Source organism: Corvus hawaiiensis, chromosome 7 (genome assembly GCF_020740725.1).
Source record: "Corvus hawaiiensis isolate bCorHaw1 chromosome 7, bCorHaw1.pri.cur, whole genome shotgun sequence".
Classification (NCBI taxonomy): Eukaryota; Metazoa; Chordata; class Aves; order Passeriformes; family Corvidae; genus Corvus; species Corvus hawaiiensis.
Genome location: NC_063219.1, coordinates 23,473,823 through 23,495,086, shown reverse-complemented (window position 1 = coordinate 23,495,086; position 21,264 = coordinate 23,473,823). Strand labels below are relative to the sequence as shown.

Sequence of the window (21,264 nt, the reverse complement as noted above, 5' to 3'; positions counted from 1 at the left end):
TGAGTTTTGATCCTTGAACTCATCATTCAAGATTTATATTTGTATTAATCCTGACTACTGGAGTGTTAAATTAATTTAAAAATGGATGAACTCCATTTAACTCACACCTCTGTTAGCCAGACAGGTATGAGGCTGGAAGGTAGCTGATGGTTATTCTCCTCACACCAACTCCCATAAGGTGTTAATGAAAGGTAAAATGTAGCTCTAAGACAGCAGAGATCTTAATCAGTACCGAGCACAATGTAAAGGGCTTTTAATTCTGCAGCACTGAAATTCTGGAGGAAAACAAGGCACGACAGCTATCTAACATGCAGCTATTGCAGTGTGACTGCAATGGGAAGGATAAAGAACAACATATTCATAAGAACTTGCATCTCTGTTAACACATGGATGTTACACTGCGGTGAGGACTGAAATGGAACAGCACTGATTTTCCAGTTATAGCTTTTTGGCCCCCATGTATAAAATGCTGGTTTTATGCATAAGCTAACAGACCTTTGTTTTTTTCTGGTTGATCAGTATAACCTGTGCTTTCATACCCATCATGTTTGTAAGTGCAAACCTCTAAAACATTTCCACTATACTGTTATAAAGAAAAAAACAAAACCCAAGATCTGGGATACCAAATTGTGTGCATGCACTTTAAATTGATGTAGCTGCTCTTTACAAAATACATTTATATCATGTTGTGCATTTCCAGTGGCATTTTGAGGAATACAATTTTCCATTTACTCTGAGAGGTGCTGATTTTCACCATCTTCCCAAAGAAAACAAACATTTTAAGTATAAATCTGAAGACAACCATGATACCTTGCCTTAGCAAGGAGTCTGCTTCCAATGAAATCAGATCTTCACTTACCATTAAGGTTTTGTTTTGTTGGGTTTTTTCCCCCCAGTGAATTGGAATACATATATTATAATTTGATTATACGAAAACTTGCTCATATTAAAGTTGTACTGTGAAATGACTTCACCATAGTTAGACTCCACTGAATGTGATGAGCCAAGAACTTGTCACATTCTGAATATAACATACATGGAATATGCCATCTATATATAATCACTAGGAGGATAATCTCTGTGCAGATTTTCTCTGGTAAATCTTGTTGCTACCAGAGCCACATTACAGGGAAAACCTGCCATATACACTGAATACAGGGAGGTCACATATAAAAGCTCCTCCTCTCCCATCAAAAGAAACAATCAAATATCAAATATTTAACCAAAATTTCTCACCTTGATTTTATTTCTGCAGGTGGAGGAATTTCAACAGGGCTGAAATATGGAAGCGATCTGGTATCCACAATAAAGAATCGTACAGTTGGATTTGTAGCTCCTGCCTAAAAATAAAATTTTTCATTGTACTTTTGAAGAGAGGATATTCTTGGTGAAATAAGTGTTTGAAATTATAGATGAATAAGTTACTACAGACAGAAAGGTAAAACCAGCCATCTACAAACATGTGAAAAGACAAGTTCCTAAAAGCAGTTTTTAAGATTGATACATAAATTATCCTTTGTATTTTTCACACAAAAGTGTTAGTTAGACATTTCTAGATTAGAAAGACTACTACATTTAGAAACAATCCCAGGGCTTGCTGTATTTGACCAGATCTCATCCTACATGCCACACATGGTACCTAGCAGAGAATCAAATCCTTTGCTAACACACAGGAAACAGCACCTTACATTAACTAATCATATCACAGCTGCCTATATCTCAATCAAAGCTGTGACTGCAGCATGTACTCCACTATCTCTAATGTAATGCTGCTGACAGCAAAAGAGCTGTGTCAGTAAGGGCTGCTTCTCTTGTAGTTAACTAGCCAAGTCCTCAAGGTAACAGTTAGGTAGCTGTACTTGATCCACCTCCAGAAGTCAGCAATATTCCAAACCAAAGGGGTTTGTAATAAAATGTGTAATTTAGATCGACAATTCATTCTATACCTTTGTCTCTTCTCAGGGGCCGTGCTCAGGACAGAGTTTCTGCAGCTGTCAGTGACACCTCTGGGGGAGGCTCCAAGGGCACAGGCAAAGGCCATGTGCTCCAGGACCTTTGGGAAGGGTAGGGAGTGGCTGTCGTGGCTGCTGCAGAGAAAGCTGAGCTTGGTAGAAAACTGAGGGCAGTTTTTCTAGCAGGCAGCCGTACCAGATGAGCAATAAGCTGTCTGTATCAGCTGTCCTGCCCCATTAATCAAGAGTGATAATATCCCCCTGGGATGACCAGACCATCATGGATTGGGGCAGGGTGGGGGAGACATACGTGGATGCCTTAAGCCAACAGAGTATAAAAACCCAGGGGTGAACAGAAAGAAGTAAAAGCGATGGGCTTGAGCTGATTTCAGCCCATCTATTCCTTCCCAGCAATGGAATGAGCGTATTATGGAGGCCAGCTATGAGAACATGTTTGTATTGACTCTCAGCAGGGTAGTGCAACTGTTGTACTCTAAGCGTAATTTGTACTTGCTTTATGTCTTAAGTGCATTGCTCAGATAAATAAAAATCTCGTATAAGGTCGAATAACTTCACACAGGTAAGTCTTGTATTAAACATGAAACCCTCCCCATGTTAGTGCATGAGGGAACCCGTTGGGGCACTCTGCACTCTGACTCTCGCCCCATTCAGCCCAGTGCCAGCTGTGCCATGAGCAGTGGGCATAAAGTCACGTGGAGAGGAGGGGGAAGGAGGAGGAGCTCCTTGCACTAAACGTTTCGCTCTCACAACTAAAATTGGAAGAGCTTTGGGTGTGGGCAAAGAAGCTCCTTCAGCAGATTCCTCCTTTTCCTCTCAATAGAGGAAACTGAAAATGCTAGATCAGCTGAAGAAGATTCCATTATCAATACCACGCACAACTCTAACCTAATGTACATCTGCCTAATACTTTGTACCAGCTTAACTCCGTGAGAACTTTTTTATCTCAACATCTAATCACTACCTCCAAATTTTATGGTGAAACAACAAAACCTTAAATCATACTTTTTTTTCTCTTTTTTCTTTTCCCTGGAGATAATAAAATACTTTAACATTGCCAGATGCTGTTGACTTCAGAAAGAGTAATCACAGCAAGCTGTTGAGGAGAGACAGACAATATTTTCATTAGCAGGAGCTGATTAAATGAGACTACTCTCTTAATGAAACTACAGAACAAACATGTTTAATAAATAACACAGACCTTGGGATATGGGATTTTAATGGTCTTTGGATACTGCAAGGTGTCCTCAGAATAAAAGGAATACTCTATAACAGGAACTTCTGTATCATTAAAGGCTGCATATGCCAAAAAATTGCCATTTGGAGACCACCACAGAGCAGAATGCGTGCCAAACATTTCCTCTGAAAGAGATGCAAATGTATTAAAGTTATAATTGATAAGTTGACCCTATCCTGGATGCAGTTATCATTAGTTTTTAATAGGATTTTTTTTTTTAATTGAAGTTCAGATACTAAACTGCACACTGTTTGTTGGGGTTCTGAAATGAGACATTAGATCAATGTTTATAATCTATCACGTGAAGCTAATTCACACTAAGATTTCCAGTGATGCAATGCAAGCTAGGCAAACTCATTTCCATTCTTAGATCCTCATATTAGCCAGGTATTAAGCTCAGATAAGGGTGCATGTTTCTTTTAAAATACAGACTTTGATTAGTTTGAATTTTTCAATGGTAAGGAATGAGTAATAATTACAATAAACCACAGTTTTTACACCATAGTGGAAAGTAAAACCTGCTTGATGTAGTTACCTTCATAAACCCAATCTGGTATTCCATTGAAAATTTTATTTTCTTCTCCGTTTTGAGTGATTTGCACAGGTTCTGCTGTTGGTGAAGCTTTTACATAAACATTATTATTCCAAACATATGCCTGCAAAACATTATTGTGATAACAATTACTATTAAAGTAAATCCAACTTTCTTTCTTTATTTCATCTACTGGGCAATTTACATGAGATGACAAAAACCATCTTTAAAAGTTGATACAACATTGATACTTAACAAACTTGGAACTGGTAATACAAATACTAATACAGATCAGCAGTAGCAACCTAACTTCAGGCCTAGATGCAAAAAACCAAATCAACTATGAAATGACTAGTGGATCAAGTTTTGAAAATCTTGCAGTTCATTTTCTGCCAAATACAAGCTTACCTTCCTGCATCAGGAGTTGTCTTCCACTAATTTGCCTTTCAAAGAAAACTATCAGGGCTTTGGTAAAAAATTCACTGGAATCTCAGTGCTGCCAATAGATGTGCAAAGATGGTATGTTTCTTCAGTAGCACTCAGAACTCTAGTTTTTGCACCTACCTGCCTCTCTAATCACCCCTGGTTTTCATCTCCAATGACTGAACAAGACAGTTTAATTCCAGAGCTTTGCTCTGAGATGCAGAAAGCTCTTTTCAACTTCCTTTGCTTCTGTGATTGGTCTTTATAATTTACATGCTACAAGCAATAAGAATAAATAAACACCACACTCTCCTGTGACAGTCCAACATGTACCACAGGGAAGGCACAAGCCTTGCAAATTCAGTGTTTGTCACCACTGGCATGGATTGAAGGGGAGAGGAGGAAGAAGACAACACTGGGAAAGAGTACAAAACAGATTTTAATCCTCTAATCCCATTACATGCATCCATCAAGTAGAACTTCATTGATTATTGTGTAATTAGGAGATAAAAATCACTGTGATGATTAAATAGACAATTGTAATGCTGCTGTCTTTGTCAGGGATGAGCTACTGTCTGCAACTGTAAAAACATGAAGTTCCTGCACATTTGTGCACTTCATGACTACTGGGGCCACTAGTTACTTTCAGGAATGCATTTTCATTAAAGAACAAAACAAAATAAAACAGAGGGACTTTGGAGTCTTTCCAGCAACAGTAGTTAATTTTGAAACTAGTTCAGCTGCTTTACCTAGCAGTAGGAAAGTCCCAAAACCTCAAGGGTACAGAAAAAGTGAGTTTCCATGTCACGTGTATGAAAATAACTGTTTATGTAAGTTTCACTTATCTTTACTAACCAGTTTATGACCAACAGGTGACCAGGAGATATACTGTGTATCATTAGGTAGCAGTCTGTCATCTAAGATGGAACTGGAAAAACAAAATGCAGTCAAAAGAAATCAGTGAAATGACATTTCATTGCAAAAGAATGTTAAAACTTCATCTTATGTGCAAAGATTACTGACCTGTTACTGAAATCATAGATGTGGTATGAAGCTGTAAAGGAATGCCTCCACAACTGCAAAAGAATTATTTTAATACAAAGAAAATAAATTTCACCAGGTTTCATATCTCTTGCAGTTTGAATTACCCCTAAAACCCTCCTCATGATTTTTCTTAAGATAGAACACAATGAACATACAAGGGTAACAGATCTCTAACCAGCTTTAAGGAAAGGCTAAAGAATTTTCCTCTGGAGTCATCACAAATACTATGACAGGGGCCATTGACTGATTAAGGACAGAGATATAGATGCCAGAGATGCTGCAGATTTTCAGAAATCCTTGTAGCTACATGGCAGAATATCATCAGTATGCAGTTAATCCATCTCCTTGTGCTTTACTGGCTCATTTGCTGTTTTCTGTCTCATTTTTCATGTTGTATTATTTAACTTGGTGTCTTATTTTATAGTAGTTCTCACAGGTCCCAGCTGTATGTCTGTAGCAGTTCCTCCAGTACCAGGGTGACCTATTCCTGTTCATACTGTCACAGAAATAAAACTCTTCTCTGAGAAATCTGCCTCTTGAAATCTGTATTGCTCTGTGGGCACTTAAGTGAGAGAAAGATGATGATGATAATGCAGACACATTTAAACATGTTCACTATGTGGGGCTGGAGAGGTTTGATGTAGCCCACAGCATTGACATGTTGCAATAATGCTACCTTCTATGAGGGTTCTTGGATAATTGTATGAAGATATAAACCAACAACTTAGTACTACACAGACAGATGGCTATTACATAACAAGTGTCTACATCCTCATGATTCATTTTGTTACTCTGTTTCTTTGCAATAAAGATTAATAATAACAGAACTTTCAATCACACTGTTATATAAAGGTTAAAAGATCTTTCTTCAGCAGTAAAACAAAATTAACTCTTACGAGTGTAACTACTAAAATACTACAGAGCAATAAATTACAAGTAGAGGGGATGTGTAGGGTGACTGGTAAAATATTAGGCATTTTGTGACCTCTTAATGATGCAGTGAAAAGCCAAATAATTCTGAACAATTCAGAAAGACAAAAGGTAACTGGCTTAGTAGGACCCAGCATGAAAGCTAAAACTGAAAAAAATTGATGACTGAGTGCACAGACTGTGTCTGGCACAGTGCAAGACGCTCTGGGACTGCAAGACCAGGACACGTAGACAGTGCTCAGTGACACAGTGCTCAAGTTATTTGTACACTGAACAAGTCAGCACTGAACTTTTACAAACAAAAGAGGCAGCTCTCTAGAAAAAAAAAGGAAAGAACAACAAAGTTACTGGTTTCTCAGTGCACAAACTGCAGAGCAAATGATCACCTCCTTCAGGCTTCTCAACTGGCACACAGAGCCAGGTTTTCATGCCACCTGGCATAAATGTGGGTTAACCTTTGTTGCACGGTTCAGCACCATGCCAGGATGAGGCATTCTGCTGCAGGCTTCTCATGTGCTCACTGACAGGAGAGAACAGGGACACACAAGCCCACTCCAAGCACAAGCCTTCTTTTAAGCACATGCAGCTTTTAATTCACTTCAGTTTTAAACTCTTACCTCCTACCATCACAATGTAACAACCACACGCATATATAGCATACACATACAAGCAGATGTATACCAGCATATCTACTCATCACTTCTCCTTACCCACACAACTCCTGGGAACAGCCATGCCTATCTACTCTCCTAGACTGTCTTCCCAGATAAACCATCCAGCCTTGTTCTCCTTGTGATAACTCCATCCACATTTTATCCAGATGCCTTTTTTTCCTCAGGCAGTCAAGTCTCTTCTGCCAAACTCACAGATAATATCAGTTTCTTCTCCTCCTGCCTGCTCAACTTGACTGTTCCCTTACAGACATCCATTGCATTCATCCATCCTCCTGCATTTCCCTTACATTCTCTCAGCCTCTCAGATGTTCCCAAACCTTTTTTCCCAGTTTCAACCTCAGATGTATAGTGCCCTTGTACCTTTGTATAGCTGTATTGAAGAAGAGCAAACTTTTGGTCAGGAGACAGTATAACTGTGCTTGCCTGGTACTTATCCTGTCAACAAAGGAAGGGCAAAAGAAACACATTAAGCACTGATTCCAAAGATTACGCAGAACAAAATATGAAATTCAATACCTTTCCCAATGTCTGCATATATTACATATAAGTCAACATACTAATGTTGTATTTGCCAGGATTACTGAGGATGTTCCGTTGTCAGCATTGACGCGTAGGACGTCCCCATTATCTGTTTTGTGAAGATACTGATTTCCTAAAAGCACAAGAGAGATGTCAATAAAAAGTAAAATTCTCATCACTTACTTCTGTTTTCCCTTTATGTTTTTAAGCAGGAAATAAAATTCAAAAATCTGGTCAATGTTGTGTTTCCCAGTTCTATAATGACAGGATGCTTATAGCACAAGAATGTTCACAAAATGTAGTCCTGGGGCTCACAGCATCCACTTTCGAGCATCTCTTTCCCTTGGGGCACTGGGCATACCCAAAAGGAAAAGCAGCCTGTACCTCCCTTTTCCCTGGCAGCCCGATGCATGGGAAGCTGACACGCCTCAGAGGGTAACATGCTTCTACCCAAAAGCACAGAAGTGCTCTCTTGGCAGTAGGAGAATACAGCTTCCTATGAACGTGACCATGTTTCTAAGGGAAACAAGGAATCAACTCTCTGAAGCTACACACTGTTCTATTGTGGTACTATTAAATAATTTGACTTTTTTTTCAGAATACAGTAGTCACCTCAGCATGAGGTGACCAAAGGTAGTACACTGCTGAAGGTAGTACATTTTCTTGACATTCAAGTTGTATGTAAAAATGAATTACCTGAAATCCACTCCAAATTATGTGTTTTGTACTTATAGTCATTGTTCAAGTAATTCTGTAGAGTGTACGTTATTCCTGAAGCGGTCTCTTCTGAAAGAAACAGACAGAAGAGAGATTTGGACGTTGCTGCACATTGTTCCACCCCAGCTTCTTAACCTGGCTACTAAGTGGGTTTTTGCTGCTGGTTATTAAAGTGTTTTAGCTAACCATCTCTAAAGTAGTAGCAGTGGGAAGGCAATAAAACTTTGTTGCAAGGTAAATTCAGCAAGCATAAAATCAAGGAGTGTCAGTGAGATCACTCAATAAACTCACGGAAGTGAAAATACCTTTTTGACAGTGACTAGAATGACCAGAAGACCTCTGGCTCTCTTACCTCAGCAAACATGTACTCCTCAAAAGCTGAAAAGAAGTGATCTTAGTGCCTTTCTCCCCATGCAAACTCTGGGAAGTTCACTGCAGAGCCCCAGCTGCTAATAGTTGCAATTGTGAATAATTTACTTACCCTTAAACTCAAATTTCAGAAATGCCTCAAATAAAAAAACCCCTAAAAATCTGAAAAGCAATGAAATATTCAGGGAAGGTCTAATAAAAAAATTAATTAATTAAATAATAAACACTTCCTGATAAGATTATGATGAAATAATTGATTACATGTTCATCCCTCTTTTGCTTTTTTGTTCACCAAGGTATCCTAAAGTTTATTTTAGCATTATAATTTTGACTGGAAAATTAAAGCCAAGTAACTGGGTTAGTCTGAAAAGACCAAGTGAAACTTTGAATCTAGTTAAGCTACTGAGTTTGGTCATCAGCTTCAGCACACTGCAGTCAGCTTTTACGTAAAGTATTTCTTTCCTACTGCCTGCAGTGCACAAGCTACTTTTTCCAAAGTATGAAAAGTGGTAACAACAACAACAACTCAGTCTGTGAGTGTTTGTGTTTTCTTCTGAAAATAAAGACTACAGATTTAAAATTCAGGTGTGCAATTCTCCCCCTGCATCCTCCCTGCCTTTTTTTTTAAATGGAAACCTAAGATCTACCTTCATCTATCTGCATCTACCCTTCTACCTACAGGGTCCAGAAGGGAAGGAATTTTAATTTCAGCTGGCTAAACCAAAAGAATAGAATAAAAGCAACTGATAAAAACACTCAAGTACAGACGTGGTGACTGATCAACCAAGATGCTAACCTGCCTCTATCAATTCTGAGAGCCCCAGTCATTCAGATACTTTTTAAACAGACTGCCTCCTCTTTCATTATGCTGAAGAAGAGAGCAAAGTCCTTGGGGGCACACACAGGAAAACACCTCACAATAGCTTTTGCAGGTTATCTTTCTGCAGGTTGGATGCATGTGACATCTGAAACATCACAGGAAGACATTTAGGTCGGCTATTACAGCTTTACTCTTATTTCCAAACAATAAGAAAACTGTATATATACAGCACAGACTGTACAACTACCACTGCAATAAAAGACAAGAGACATAACATACAATGATTTTAGTCTAAAATGCTCAGAAAAGGTTAAAAAAAATGCTTGCTCAATTCCATCTGAAAGGTGACTCTAAAAAAATTACTAGGCTAGATTTATTGCTCTTGAAGTTTCTGTGAGAATATTAATTTCTCAGGTTATTTATTTAGCTGAATATTTAATTTGATGGATTATGAACAAGTGGGTATTTAATATTCATACACAGTTGTCTAGTTGGGAATATGACTTCTTCCTAATCGAGAAAGTGTCATTTTCAATCAGAGGGGCTTCGAAAGCAACAAAACTCTCTCTTGGAAAAGAAGAAGCAATTTAAGACAGGTGGCTGATGAACAGGTTTAGGGATTTTTCCAAACTGATGAATGTTTTTCTGCCTGGTGACATACATATTTTGCTAAGGTCTCATTACTAAAAATCAGGCCACTATTAAGATTTGTTGGCTATGTATAAAATTAAAATTTCATTTTCTGTCAACACCTTCCACATAGTATCTGAATATGAAAACACGCGCCAAGCTGTAAGGGTACAGTCATAGAAGTTCTAGTTGAAGCATTTTCCTAATCTACAAGGTAGGCCATTACCAGTATATTCTTACTTGTCCACATTGTGCCACTGACCAAAGATACTCAACACACATTGAATTCCAAATTTTGGTTCTTCTCATTCAGATTCCATTTGAAAAGAAGGGTCAAACAGGTTTATTTTGACAAAATAAAGTAATTGCTGACATTTAAGTGCATTTTATTGGCTTCGAAGATTTTATACAGGACAGTGGATGTTCATATTTTAGCAAAACTGCTTCTTTCACTCTTAGGTTCCTCAGAGAGGCTGCAAAGACTGAATTTTCTTGTTATTCTTCTTTTTCGACAATTCCACATACAGACTTATTTTTCTAGACTCCAAATGACTGGCTTCCAATGCTCAGCATTGGGGCCAGTTCTGTTTAATAATCCTTGTCAGTGCTTTGCATGAGGGGATTGAGCGCATCCTCATTAAGTTCGCAGATGACACCAAGTTGGGCAGGAGTGTTGCTCTGCTGTAGGGCAGGACGGCTCTGCAGAGGGATCGGGACAGGCTGGATCGATGGGCCGAGGCCAACAGCCTGAGGTTCAGCAAGTGCTGGGTCCTACACTTGGGTTACAGCAACCCAGGCAGCGCCACAGGCTGGGGCAGAATGGCTGGAAAGTGGCCCAGTGGAAAAGGACCTGGGGGTGCTGGCCAACACCAGGCTGAACCTGAGCCAGTGTGTGCCCAGGAGGCCAAGAAGGACAATGGGATCCTGGCCTGTATCAGCAAGAGTGTGGGCAGCAGGACCAGGGCCCTGACTGACACCTGTACAGGGCACTGGCGAGGCCACACCTTGAGTGCTGTGTCCAGTTCTGGGCCCCTCAATTCAAGACAGACATGGAGGTGCTGGAATGTGTCCAGAGAAGCACAGGTCCTATGAGGAGTGGCTAAGGGACCTGGGGGTGTTCAGCCTGGAGAAGAGGAGGCACAGGGGGAATCGCTCTCTACAATTACCTGAGAGGAGGCTGTAGCCAGGTGGGGGTTGGGCTCCTCTCCCAGGCATATAGTGACTGGACAAGAGGAAATAGCCTAAAGCTGTGCCAGAGAAGGTCCAGGTTGGACATCAGGAAGAACTTTTTCACTGAAAGGGTGGTTAAGCATTGGAAAGGAGTGCCCAGGAAAGTGGTGGAATCACCATCCCTGCAAATGTTCAAGAGATGACTTGATGTGCTATGGTTTAGTTGATAAAGTGGTGTTCAATCAAAGGTTGGACTTGATGATCTTGGAGGTTTTTCGCAATCTTAATGATTCAATGATTCATCTCTACCCTGATCTTACTCCTGGCAGTATATACATATTTGCACTGTCATAATGATATACTGGAAATAATTACATCATAATACCCCTGTAACAACAGTAAAACCATAAGTAAGTCCTTCTGCAAAGAAGGCTCTTAACCTTTTATGTAAGTAGTACTCATACAAAGTTGATAAATAATTCTGTTTGAATCTTGGAATTTCCTATTAATATGCTACCCTCTCTTAAGAGAAAAATTGAGTTGGTTTCTGTAGGTGTGAGGTTTGACATTGTTTAACCTCAACTAAGTACCACTCAGCCACTCCCTTCCTCTCTCAGTGGAGATGTGGAGGACAATCAGGAAAAGATAAACCCATAGGCTGAGATAAGAACAGTTTAATGATTGAAATAAAACTAAATATAATACTCCTAATAGTAATAATAATTGTAATGAAAAGGAGAGCGAGAGGAATAAAACCCTAGAAAGACAGGTGGTGCAAAATACATTTGCTCACCGCCCACTGAGCAACGTCCAGCCTGTCATTGGCACCTCACAGCCAACCCCCCTGTTTATAGAGCATGACATTCTATGTTATGAAATATTCCTTTGGCCAGATCAGGTCAGCTGTCCTGGCCACGCTCCCTCCCAGCTCCTTGTCCACGTCTTTTCTGGCAGAGCCTGGGAAACTGGTGTCCATGACTTAAGAGCAGGAGCTACTTAGCAACAACCAAAACATCAGTGTGTTATCAAGATTATTCTCACACTGAATCCAGAACAGACCACTGTACCAGCTACCAGGAGAAAATTACCTGACTTGCAGACAAAACCAGGACAGGTGGAAAGCAAACAGGAAGTTAACTGTTGTGTAAGGTTTATGGTATGACATACCACCATACCAAAACTGAACCATGTTGACAAATTACTTTTGGTACATGTATTTGTTATTCCCCAATGTCAAGGTGCAATTTACTAATTTCCACAAGCAATTAAAACAAAACAAAACAAAAAATGCACAAGAAATTAACTGACTTTAAACCATGGAAAACTAAAAGGAATAATATTGGAAGCTTTACTGCATGTTTACCACTACCAAGAGAGACTGGAAAAAACCACAAAAAGGAAATGACGAGTGCAAGAATGATGTTCAGCAATAATGAGAAAGGGATAGAGAAATAAAAAAAAATCAGAAAAGGTGAATGGTTATTGCCATTTTAAAGTGACAGCAGAACAAGAGTAAGAATGATCAGTGATCAAAGCATGTAATTTAGGAGCAGCAGGAGAGATGCAAGGGAATCCTGGCTGATTCAATGGTAAGAGAAAAAAGAAGAGATATTTCAGGATAGTGTTCCCAAACCTGCTGTTTCCCATTTCTCTTCCAACATGCGTAAAAGAGTACTCTAACTCTTCCCCCCTCCTGTACACTCCAGTTACTGCCTATGTCACAGAGCACTGAAATAGATTTCCAGCCAAAAAATAGGTAAAAACTACTTTTCTGGCTTGGGCCAAAGGTTCACTTCATCCAGAATTCTATCCAATACCCAGGAGCTGATACAGGACATTCAGGAGAGACCATAACCAATGAGTGAGCACTGTGGCACCTCCTGCAGCAGTTCATCCAAGAACATCCTCCATGGGGCTGTAGAGACTTCCCTGGAGGGATTTAATCATTCACTTGGTAATCAATAGCTCTGGAAGCCCTCTCAATTTACCCCATCTCATGCAAAGCAAGGAAATAAGAATAGCAGAATTGTTCTACAGATAGCAATCCACTGTTGATAATGGTGTTTTATATTATATTACACAACATTTGAATTAGGGTAGATAACTGAGTTAAATGACAGTTACAGAAGTCAAGGACATGTAGAAGGAAAACATTTCGATTCCCTGTCCTTTCAGACTCACAAAGAACACTCAGGCACCTTAAGGTCATTAACCTCCCCAGGACCTGCTCTTCCAGCCTCTTCTAGGCACAATTCTATCAAAAGACCACAAAAGCACATGCATAATATCATCTAATCATGACGGTGATGATCCTTCTCATTCAGTGCATATTTCTCACCCTTGGAGAATTAAACCTGTGGGTGAAGAAACCTGGTTTGTGGATAGACAGTTGTATGGGACCCTCCCTCTAAGGCTGTCTATGACTTGCACATGGCAGCAGAATAATAGTAAATACTACACTGTCTCCTTCCTGCCCTCAGCAGTGGCTGCTCATCCTCCCACTCCTGGCCTTCTTGCCCAGCTGTAACAAGAAATGCAGTTAGAGAAGTGGTAAAGGCACATATAGACACCAATCTGCGTTTTGCATGAAGGTTAGAGAAGAAAAAAAAACAACTTGAGAAGTGTAAGCAAATTGGGGAATCATGAAGAGGCAGACCACAATATTTTTATAAAATTCTCATGCTTTAAGAGTAACAAGTTTTTACTGTAGTCACCTGTTGGATAGCTCCTCAAAGCACAACAATGCTTTAATCAACAGACTTCAAATACAAGCCCCAAGGCTGTTTTGAAATTAAACTGTTTGATGCAAGTATCCCCATGTGGTTATTAAATATAAAATGAGGTGTCAAAATAGACAGTGGGTCTAAATGAAACATATAAAATTTTGTACAGAGTTCTGGCAGCAGACCCTCAAGGTAAATGGCAAAGGGCTGCATCCCAAATTAGGGAACCACTCTTCAAATTTAGTCTGCACTGTTTGTCCATGAAAAGTGTCTGCAAGAGAAGAAGCAGAAGTTCCCTTTGCCAGGCCTACAGGACAGCCAACAAGCCAGAACTCTGCCAGAGTGGCAAAATTTCACAACCTTTCACAGTGTTGGAAACCATTTATCAAACTAATTATGTGCTGCATGACTACTAAGCTTATGAAATGAAAGTACATTGAGAAGCATGGCAGGGAAAACAGCTGCAGATCAAAGGAAAGAAATCCAAACTCAAAATTCTCTGTTTATATCAATAATTGTCATATTGACTCCCTGTAAAATGCTTGAACCATTGGGATGAAATAAAAACTATTTGACTGCAATTACAAGGACTCTTATTAGAGCAGACTTTGATTTCACATGGTCATAGTTATGTGAGCTGCTCCTTCCCAAAGCAATTTTGCCACTTTCATTTTGTACTCAATCACCTGTATGGCCCAAGAGGCATCCCCAGCTGACTCACATGTCCTGTGGCTGCTCATAAAAGCCATAGAATCAAACTCTCACTGAGTAAGTGCTCTGATAAATTACTACTTTATGAATACACCACCTGTACACTCTCAGCTACAGTAAACATCTGTTTAGCATCCTTCAGTCAAAAATCCAAAGAATTCTGCAGTTCCCAAATTACAATGGTCACAGCTGTTCAGATGTTACTGCTGGCCTGATTTGTGAAGAGACAGGAATTCAAGTTTTTGAACTGGGATCACTCCATCTCAATCCTTATTTTACCCAGAGGGACCTACTGAACTACCTGGGTGTGTTAGGTAATTTCCTATGCCTTAATTTGAACCAATAGTAAAAAGTCTGACACACTGTTCTATTCTTTTACAACTGAAAGGACGCAAGCCAAGGCTGACAGCATGGTGGTATTCTGTGTATCATAGAACAGAAATGCTTCTTTGAAGTTACATGAATTTACTATGTAACTGAATGACTGATCTTGAATTGCAGCCACTTCTAGAGCAAAAGAATTCCTATGCTACATTTATGAAAGAAGAAAACCCACTTTATTTACAGTAAGACATGGCATTGGCATCAAGATAGACAAGTACCAACTCTTCAGCAGAGTTCAGGCCTGCATACTGAATTCTTTCACTAGGTGTTATGCCTACACACATCCATCTGATAAGTTATCAAGACCCTTTCTCTTGCTCTTCCCCACTTGTGAAATTCAGAGTATTTCTTGTCACCTCAAAAATCTGCTTTTTTGAGATAAGTGGCAAAAAGCTGCCCAAAAATAAGAGAAAATACTCAGCATCCACAGATGGAAGTTTTAGCCTACAAGGTATGCAACTCAGATATCTGGACTTTGAAAATCTGGTTTTGAATGACTATGATATTAACATTAATAGAGCTAAACTGCAAAACAGTTACAAATTATAACACATGAGCACCAATGACACAAGCTCCGCCCCTTGAACTGACACGGCAAAACCCCCAGAACTTTGTGTGCACACAAGCAATTTCTGAACACATCGTCAAGATCAGCATACACATCTTCAGTCTTTTTGGGGTGCACCTTTCGGACCTAGGTCTAGTCCAGAAAACACTCCCTTAGAGTTTGCAGTGCTGATTATACATACCCTGGCTGCTCAGCTGTTAATCGTAAGAACACAAAATGAGAGCAGCTCTGCCCAATCAGCTGAAAGCAATGCATTGCTTGATCAGGATTTAATGATGTTTCACATTAACATCCAGAGCTACAAGGGCAACCTGGAAAGTGCTAACTGGTCAGAGTCCAAAACCACATTCCAAATCTTTCTCTAGTTTTCTGACCTCTGAAACTGTGCTGTTTATATAATTTCACTCAAAGGCATTAACAAAAGTTGTGGAAACAAAGCAAATGAGAGAGAATATAATCTTACCTCTTCAATACACCCTAGAAAAATGAGTAATTGGCATTTTACTGCTGGTTCGAGAGCCTTTGGCCACAATAAGAACAGAATGCTGAAAATGACAATGCTTCTAACTATTACCAGCGCATACAGGAAAATCGGGAGAATTTTAAATTGTTCCCGTGCCCCCCACCCTCCCTGGTGAGACGCTCGTACCGTCCAGTTTCCAGGACCCAGCAGCTCCAGCTCTGCGGACCCAGCTCCCTGAGGCACAAACTTTCCGCAGAACTTTCCCCCGCTGCCGTGGATGCGCCGAGCGCTGGCGGCCGCAGCGAGCCCCCCGCCGCCCTCCCCTCGCGGCCGCACCGCACACTTACTGCGGGTGAGCAGCACCAGCGGCACGGTGATGACCACGACAACGACGGCGACCCCCAAGATCCCCAGCAGCCACTTGAGGAAGGTCTGAAAGGAGAAGCCCCGTCAGCCGCCGGCGGCGCAGGCCCTGCCGCGCTGCCGCCCACCCTCCCCTCACCCACCGGCATCGCGGAGCGGCGCGGGCGGGGCGCAGCACCGCCGATCGAGCCAAGAGTGCTGAGGCTCCGCAGTCCCGGCGCTGCCCGCGGGGCTCCCCTCGTGAGCGGCTCCTGGGCGGGGGCTGGGGGCGGCTGCCTTGGGAGCGGCAGGCACTGGGGATTGTGCAAGATCCCGGCTTTCTGCTGGCTTTGCGGTTTGAGCGGCGGTTTCTCCGTCAGTTCACATCCCTGGAGCGCGGTGACACAGCTGTACGCGGCACAGGAGGCACTTGGGACACCGGTGGGACTTCTGTCGGAAATCAGATAACGGCCCAGAAATGAAATGCCTTCAAACGCTGATGGAAAAGCTCCCAATGTTTTGCTAACCCCAGCAATTCTTGTAAAGTTTCTGCTTTTTGAACTTCTTTCTCTGACAATCAAGTCATGAAAGAACTGATAAAATTGCAGGAAGGGCTTATACTTATTTGTTTGGCACTGGAGATAGATGTGTAAGTCTGCTAAGTGTGTTTTTAAATTAAGACCAGAAAATGGAAGTATAGGACAAAAGTTTAAAATTTAGTGCTGAAGATCACCCTTGTTTATTACATGATTCCCTTTCCAAGGAGAATTTTGAGTATGTACTGTGAAAGTAGGACAAATTTTTGAAAAGACAGAATAACATGTAAATCAAAACAGTAAAGCTTTTGATTGTTTAAAAATCTGAGTGTTACCAGGTAGTCAGAAAACTCGGGGAGTTTCTAGATTATTTTAAGAGCCCTAGCCTCCAAAAAAGTAATTATGAGTGGTGCTTTTGGGTTTGTCCATGTTAGATTTCCCCCCTCTGATTGCAGAACACTAGTAGTTACCAGAGACAGATGCAGGTATTTCACAAGTTCAGAAATGTAACAGAAAAAGTATATGATCTGCTGAAGCAAGATTTCAAGTCAAGGGAAATAACAAATGTTCTTAGACTCGCCTTCAAAGTACTTGTCAAAGCTTTCAGTAAGGTTGTGCTGCTTGCTCCTTCATTCTACTTCTGCAGATGGAGCACAGCATTTAATATTTTGCGTCTGTTTCTTAAGAAACCTGTGTCTGCAAGTGGGTTAATAGCTTTTTGTGATAAAAAAGTCTCCTTTTGTATAACCCAAAGTGTTTAGAAACATTAAAGATATGTCTGTATGGAAGCTAACAGACTTCCTGTAGATACAAACATGTTCTTGCTCACTATTGTATACCATTCTCCTTGAAGGTAGCAGTTGGTACTAGTTACGAATTTACGCTGTGATGGCTATATCAGTTTACCTCAGGAACGTCATTTATGTGCCCTGACAGTGGTTCCAGGTAGCACAGTGTATGTTTACCATGTAGGGTCCAATATGCTGCAATTTCACAGCTTGCAAACCACTAATCTCTGGGTACAGGTAAGTCCACTTCTATAAAGTAAAGTCACAGTGAAATGACACTCTTTTACATTACTTTTCGAAGCAGTATATCATTGTATGCTGCTTTGAAAAAGTTTTGCTCAGTTTTTCCTTCCCCCTCTCAGGCTTAAAGGCATAGAAAGGCACAAAAATTAATTTCTGGGCATAGGGCAGTGATATGGGATACACATCATAAAGTCACCCCAAGACAGATGCATGACCAATGTTTCAGAATATCTTACAGCTCCACTTAAAGGTCTGTCCAGTGTACTGTGCACCTGTTTGTCTTATCAACAATCAAAAAGAAAAACAAAACACCACCACTCCTCACCACCCCAGGGTGAATTTTCCTTTTCCTAATGAGTAGGAATCACAGCGTATATATATAATACAATCAATCTGTGCTTTTTTTTCCCCCTAAGCATTTAAGTAGTGATCATCACAATGTCTCAAAATACAGCACAGTCAAGTAATGTCAGTCTTGTGAAAAAATGTACCTGAATGTTTTGTAGCTTTTCATAGCCAAGTTGCAGTTTAGTATTATTTTGAGAGATTATCTGCAAGGTTTTAAAGTTTCTCAGTGGTGAATTCTAAGGAGAAAAAAGGAGCAGTACTGTCAAAGCATGTGGCTGGCTACTGATGGTTTCTGTGGGAACACAATTTTAAGTGTCTTTGGAAATCTGTGTTCCTGTGTCTAGATAAAATTTTTAATAATCCACAGTGCTTCTGACTCTGGTCATGCCAGAGAGACTTACGCAGTCTCTGTAAAATCTGTATGCAGAACCACCTGAAAGTTCCAGTAAGAGTCAGTATAGCAGAATATGTTTTCCATTTAGTTGCAATGGTTCCTAACAGTGATTCTCTGCAACTTGAAAAAAATCTCGAGTTCTTCCTGACTGATCAAAAAAATGCCCATGATCCCAAAAATTATTGTTATGGTTGTGTTTTTGGTTCCCCGTCAGATTGTCTTTTGTGACAGCCTGAGACTTAAAAAAGTTCCTGCAGCTAAATATTTCAAGTTACTTTATACTATGGTGTTCTTTTGTAATCAGATATGTATTAGCCAGGAAATGCCAAGGAATTAAACAAATAAATATCCAGCAGCGGCTGCTACATGATGAAATTTGAGAAGCTGTAGCTTCATATTGTATGCTCAGCACTGTTGTATTCATAAAGAAGTTGCATAATTGCAAAGAGCTACTTACTAGAAAAGAAAGAAAATACAGCTTTCAGCCTGAGGTTGACTTTCCCAAACACTTGAGGAACCTGCCAGATGTGATGTCTTCTTCAGACCTCTAGCCTCAGTAAAACTCAAGGCTTTGTTAGACATCTGTTTATATATTTGAGCATTTCCTCCAGAAATATTTGGAAGAGTCAAACTGCAAAAATGGAAAACTTAAGCTCTCTGCAGAATAAAAAAAAATTGTGACTAAAATGTGTACAGTTTACTTTACAGGTGCAATGATGTATTCCAGATTTCTCAATGTGTAGCTGTGGGAGACAAAATATGTGCTGGATAAAGTTTTGCATGGATTCAGTGGCTCACTTCAAATGTGCTGTGAAGAAAAGAAGGCAAAAGTGCTGTTAGCACTGAGGAGTGTTCAAGTTCTTCTGGACTAAGTGTGTCTTTTGACTACAAATATATTAAAAATGTTGTTTTTTTCAGAAATAGTTTCATTTTTTCTTTGCATATGAAGTTGAAATACCATGGCAGTTTTGTAGCACATCTTTGCATTAGTTCTGTTTGAGAGGATTGTGAAGAAAGTGTTAACTGTAAATCAGGAAAGAAAAATCCCTATGTTACGTGATTATGTCACTGGGACAACCATTTCAGTGTGGCTAGTAGCAGCTGTCGCTCAGTTCTTTCAAGTTTGTGTGTTTTTCTTTATAAAATTATTTTCCTGGCAACTACAGATTCTTACTACATGTCCTCTGAGCACAGTTGAATGGTTAGAGTGTCTCAGGTTTCGTTCTTTTTTTTTTTTTTCTTGGTATTAATTCCAAGTAGTTGTCTTTTACTGCAATATGCTTATTATTACTTAATAATTAGTGTGGAAGGGGAAAGATGCTGCGTGCTCAGCAAATAAAATACAATGGGAACACTTTTAAATATAAGACCACCTGGAAGTTCAAGGCAGCACTTATGCAATACACAGAGGACTCCAGCTATTGTGTAGTAAAGGCGAAGAGATGGTGACTTATTTCTCCCTATATTTATACTATTCACTGAATTTCATGTAGCATGTGTGAGAAATATCCAGGACATACCTTATTAATGATCCCATATGGACTTGCTCTCTGATTTCAGGATATGTAAATCCTAGTCCTGTTGAGCTGAAACATGTGTTTGATATTTCTGATTACAAGCTCAGCTTCATCTCACTTCTGAAGAAAGGGTTAATTTTGGTTCATGCTCTAGATTGGGACTTAGAAAATTAGAGGTTAAATGTTTTTGTTGTGTTCCAGACAAGCTGAATAAACTTGAGAAAATAATTTATGCCCCTCTGTTCCTAAAGCATATGATTTGTAAAAGTGTGGAAAGACCAGTATTTTCATAGCTGACAAAGCCATCACCAGAAGGGGCTCAAATACCCTGGTGACAGACACTGTGGAAAAAAGGATTTGTAACTTAGGAATCCTATCCTTAGAACACTAAAATATCCTCGACAAAGTGAAATAAAACATTTCAAAGACAATTGTTCAGTCTTTGAAACAGAAAAGTTACCTCGTACCATTTTATCCTGGGCCATATGTATCCAACTGTGTATAACTGAATCTTTTCCAGTTCCACATGGACCCAAACCACTGTGTACAAATGGGATTAAATAAACTAATATGTATACATAGCCTCCTTTTTTTTTTTTAATCTCCAGGGGTATAGTGGATGCTATGATTTTTTTTTTTTTTTTAGTGCAAGATTCTATTGAGTTTAAATTGTTTAAAGTTGGGTTGTTAGAACAGCTTTCTGTTGCTATCAAGAAGCTGATCAAGATGCCAAATTGGGTATGATCTGCCCTGATCTGAAATTACAGAATATTCATTCCTATAGCACTTTGGAAGAGTGATCTAATATTTTCCCAGAAATTCTAGATTATCAGTGAAAGTTTCAGATGCTTTTAAAAAATTTATTCCCATAAAACTTTTATTCCCAGCAAAAATTATAGGTACTAATTCTGATTCAACAATGGTCCTATTTCATATCAACTTCTACTAGATACTTGCTAGGCCCATGGGATTTCTCTTAAACCACTTGCCCTTTAGGACATTTTAATGAAGATCCCTGGTACATTGCTAAAATAGTGAGGGGAGAAAAGGGGGTTTGGGTAGTCATTGGAAATAGGAGGTAACACCACGTAAAAGTGGTTCTCAGAGAAGGAAGGAAGGAAGGAAGGAAGGAAGGAAGGAAGGAAGGAATTCGGAAGGAAGGAAGGAAGGAATTCGGAAGGAAGGAAGGAATTCGGAAGGAAGGAAGGAATT

General features: G+C 39.9%; 1 protein-coding gene across 3 annotated transcripts in view; it reads right to left on the bottom strand.

Moving 5' to 3' along the window:
- DPP4 (dipeptidyl peptidase 4) overlaps positions 1–16,752 on the bottom strand; it is a 75,305-nt gene extending 58,553 nt beyond the window's left edge. For 2 of the 3 annotated variants that reach the window (XM_048310267.1, XM_048310266.1), the window contains exons 1-10: positions 16,391–16,663; positions 16,232–16,316; positions 8,026–8,115; positions 7,368–7,462; positions 7,171–7,245; positions 5,186–5,238; positions 5,018–5,090; positions 3,743–3,863; positions 3,172–3,332; positions 1,237–1,340 (exon numbers count right to left, since the gene is read on the bottom strand). In XM_048310267.1, coding sequence (XP_048166224.1) covers positions 1,237–1,340; positions 3,172–3,332; positions 3,743–3,863; positions 5,018–5,090; positions 5,186–5,238; positions 7,171–7,245; positions 7,368–7,462; positions 8,026–8,115; positions 16,232–16,316; positions 16,391–16,396 — 863 coding nt within the window. In that variant the 5' untranslated portion in view covers positions 16,397–16,663. Of the gene's footprint in view, positions 1–1,236; positions 1,341–3,171; positions 3,333–3,742; positions 3,864–5,017; positions 5,091–5,185; positions 5,239–7,170; positions 7,246–7,367; positions 7,463–8,025; positions 8,116–16,231; positions 16,317–16,390 lie in introns of all 3 variants that reach the window. The other variant, XM_048310268.1, reaches the window with a different exon arrangement.
- Between the last annotated feature and the right edge of the window lie 4,512 nt (positions 16,753–21,264).